This window comes from Rhinolophus sinicus, linkage group LG05, assembly GCF_036562045.2.
Source record: "Rhinolophus sinicus isolate RSC01 linkage group LG05, ASM3656204v1, whole genome shotgun sequence".
Classification (NCBI taxonomy): Eukaryota; Metazoa; Chordata; class Mammalia; order Chiroptera; family Rhinolophidae; genus Rhinolophus; species Rhinolophus sinicus.
The window spans coordinates 30,550,001-30,552,671 of record NC_133755.1 but is presented as its reverse complement, the minus strand read 5'-3'; the positions used below and the strand labels follow the sequence as shown (position 1 = coordinate 30,552,671).

Genomic DNA, 2,671 nt, shown 5'->3' with positions numbered 1-2,671 from the left:
GCTCTTCTTGTACCTAAACAGATAATAAGCACTCAGCACACTTCTCCTCCTTGACACAACACATTGAGACTAATCACACATAATTGGAGAGGAGGGGCAGAGGGCTGGCCAAGCTATTGTGTCCAGAGGACAAACGGTCAGTTTATGAGGCTTTGGGCTGATGTAGTCATTGCTTATACATCTATAGGGGAAAAAAACATCCTGTTTAAAAGGAAAAAAAGAGAACCAGCGAGGGAGACAGACAAAGAGATGGCAGAGTTAACACAATTAATTTAAGGGAGATCAGAACGATATGCTTTATTTTGATTCACCAGAACAGAATCGTGGTGTTTTGATGTGTTTACAGATTAAAAACTACTGCCACCAAAATGAAACAAAGACCAAGGTATTTTTTAAAAGTGTGTGTGTGTGTGTGGGTGGGTGGGTGGGTGGGTGGGTGGGGTGGGTGGGTGGGGGGGAAATCGCCAAAAGGAATTCTGTCTCAGCTATAAAAACATTTAGCGTGCTCACCAGTCCAACTCAAATCTCAGATAAGTGGTTTATAGACATTTAAAGACAAACAAAGGTTTGGTGCGGGAAGAGCAACAAGCAGCCTGAAAAAAGAGGCATCCAGGATGGCTGGGGAATAATGTGGGTGAGGACAGGTGGACTCCATAATCCGCACGTGGAATGTCGCAAAGGTGGTGGGGATGCAAGTCCTGGGCGCTGGCCAGCCTCAGGGAGCCAAGGGCTTGCTGCATATTCTCCCCATGACAGGTTTCTGGTTTTGTAAAATATTCCCTGGGTACTTGACGTTTTCTTCATCTTTTGAGCAGCTTAATCTTCTATCCACTTTTGGTTAAAATAAGCAGAAGTGGGTAGTGAAGGTTTTCTTCATATATACCCTGTTTTTCCTTTTTCAACTGAAAACAAAACAAAACAAAAAAAGGTAAAGAGACTCAGATTAGGAATTTTCACCAGTTGATTTTAATGTTGAGCAGCCTGAAGACTTCTTACCTAAACACATTGTTCTGGAAAAAAATAAATCACACATGAAAAAGCAACTCAAAGTAGTACTCAGTGGCACTGACATGACAATATTACGCATCGAGATGAGAATCTTTTCTTTTCTTTTGGTGCGGGGAGGGTGTTTTTTCATAAAGAACCACACTGCTTTTGTGACCTCCATGAACTGTGAGGCACTTCAGTGAAGGGAGAGCTGGGTCCACTTCACCAGAGCAGACATGTGGCATGGAAGTTTCTGCTCCTGGTCCTCCGTGCCCTCTGCCAGGGCCCTAGGAATCAGGCAGGCAGGCCTTTCAGACCACTGTGTGGAGACTGTGGCAACACCTGGGCACGGGAAAGGCTGAGGGGCCTAAGACATTGCAAAAATTCTTCAGCTGCTTCTTAGGGGTTTTAATATTCAGGATAAGTAATTCAAAAATTCTGTTCTCCAAGGAGAAAAACATATTCCAACAATTAGAGCAGCAAGCTTTGCTACTACTCAGGTGAAGTTCCCAGGGCCTTTCCATGACAGATTTTAAAATCCGATCAGAGTTCTCAAATCTAAAGTACATGTTTCCTCATCTGGCTAAAATAATTCTGACAGTCTCATTGATACGTGTTTTAGCAAATAACATGCCGTTTATAAAGACAAAATTATGCCGTCTATAAAGACAAAATTAATATTTTCTGAGCCAATCATTAATTCATTTTTAAATTAAGAATCAGAAACAAATATATTTTTTTTAACTATAGATGAATCCAATTCCTTTATTGTTTCAAATCAGACCCCCACGCCCTGCCCCGAAGCTAAGTGAATGGCTCCAACTTGTCACTGTCCTGGATTAGTAGATCTGGGGCATAACTTGAATTTTTTCAAAGTGCATATTTGTTCTAAATCATACTCCCAAACTATGACATACCCTCACTATTAAGGGCAGGAGAGATGAGCTTGCTTTTCCTTTTCTACTGGGGAATGTAAAGGCAACCCAGTTTTTACTTTCTAATCCATTTTCCTAAGATGTGATGGTGGTACAATCAGTGAAGTGACTTCATTCTGTTTCCTTAGATGGAGTTTGTTCTGTTTACAGATGATTGTCTATTTAGATATATCCTCATGGGTTTTTGTTTCCACCAAAATAGTGACAGTGTTAATCCTAAACACAGATCCCTCAATATCACTCAACAACAATAATAATAATAATAATAATAATAGGACCAGGAAAATGGCTTCACCAACTTCCCAGGCCAAACCCACCAACAGGGACCAACCAACTGTAAATACCTTTGTTGCCAGTTGCCGTAGTGATAGGAGCTCACTGAAATATTTTACAGAGGGAAGAGGGGGCCACGCTTGCGAAATTCTTCCTCAGGGATTGGGGATAAGGGAAAGTTGATTACTCAGCGTGAGTCAGCTGACCTACCCACTCACAATGCACTAATATACAGACTCAAATGAGCTCTTTACAAAGTCCCTGAGGTAATACGTGGGATAAATCATTCTTCTGTAAATATGGGTTAGAAATCACTTTTAACTTGGATTCTGTGCTGACCTCTGGAGGCCAAAGCAGAGGCTTCTTTGCTACAGGGGGCCCGGGGCCAGCCCTGGGATGACTGACTGACGGGGGGAGGCCTGCGGAAAATGGGGACGAGCCGACAAACCCTCAAAGGCAACACTACACCCCAGCAC

General features: G+C 42.4%; 1 protein-coding gene across 1 annotated transcript in view; it reads right to left on the bottom strand.

Moving 5' to 3' along the window:
- Window positions 1-271: 271 nt before the first annotated feature.
- CAMKMT (calmodulin-lysine N-methyltransferase) overlaps window positions 272-2,671 on the bottom strand; it is a 329,078-nt gene continuing 326,678 nt past the window's right edge. Inside the window, exon 11 of the mRNA XM_019748655.2 lies at window positions 272-902. Coding sequence (XP_019604214.2) covers window positions 825-902 — 78 coding nt within the window. The 3' untranslated portion in view covers window positions 272-824. The remainder of the gene's footprint in view (window positions 903-2,671) is intronic.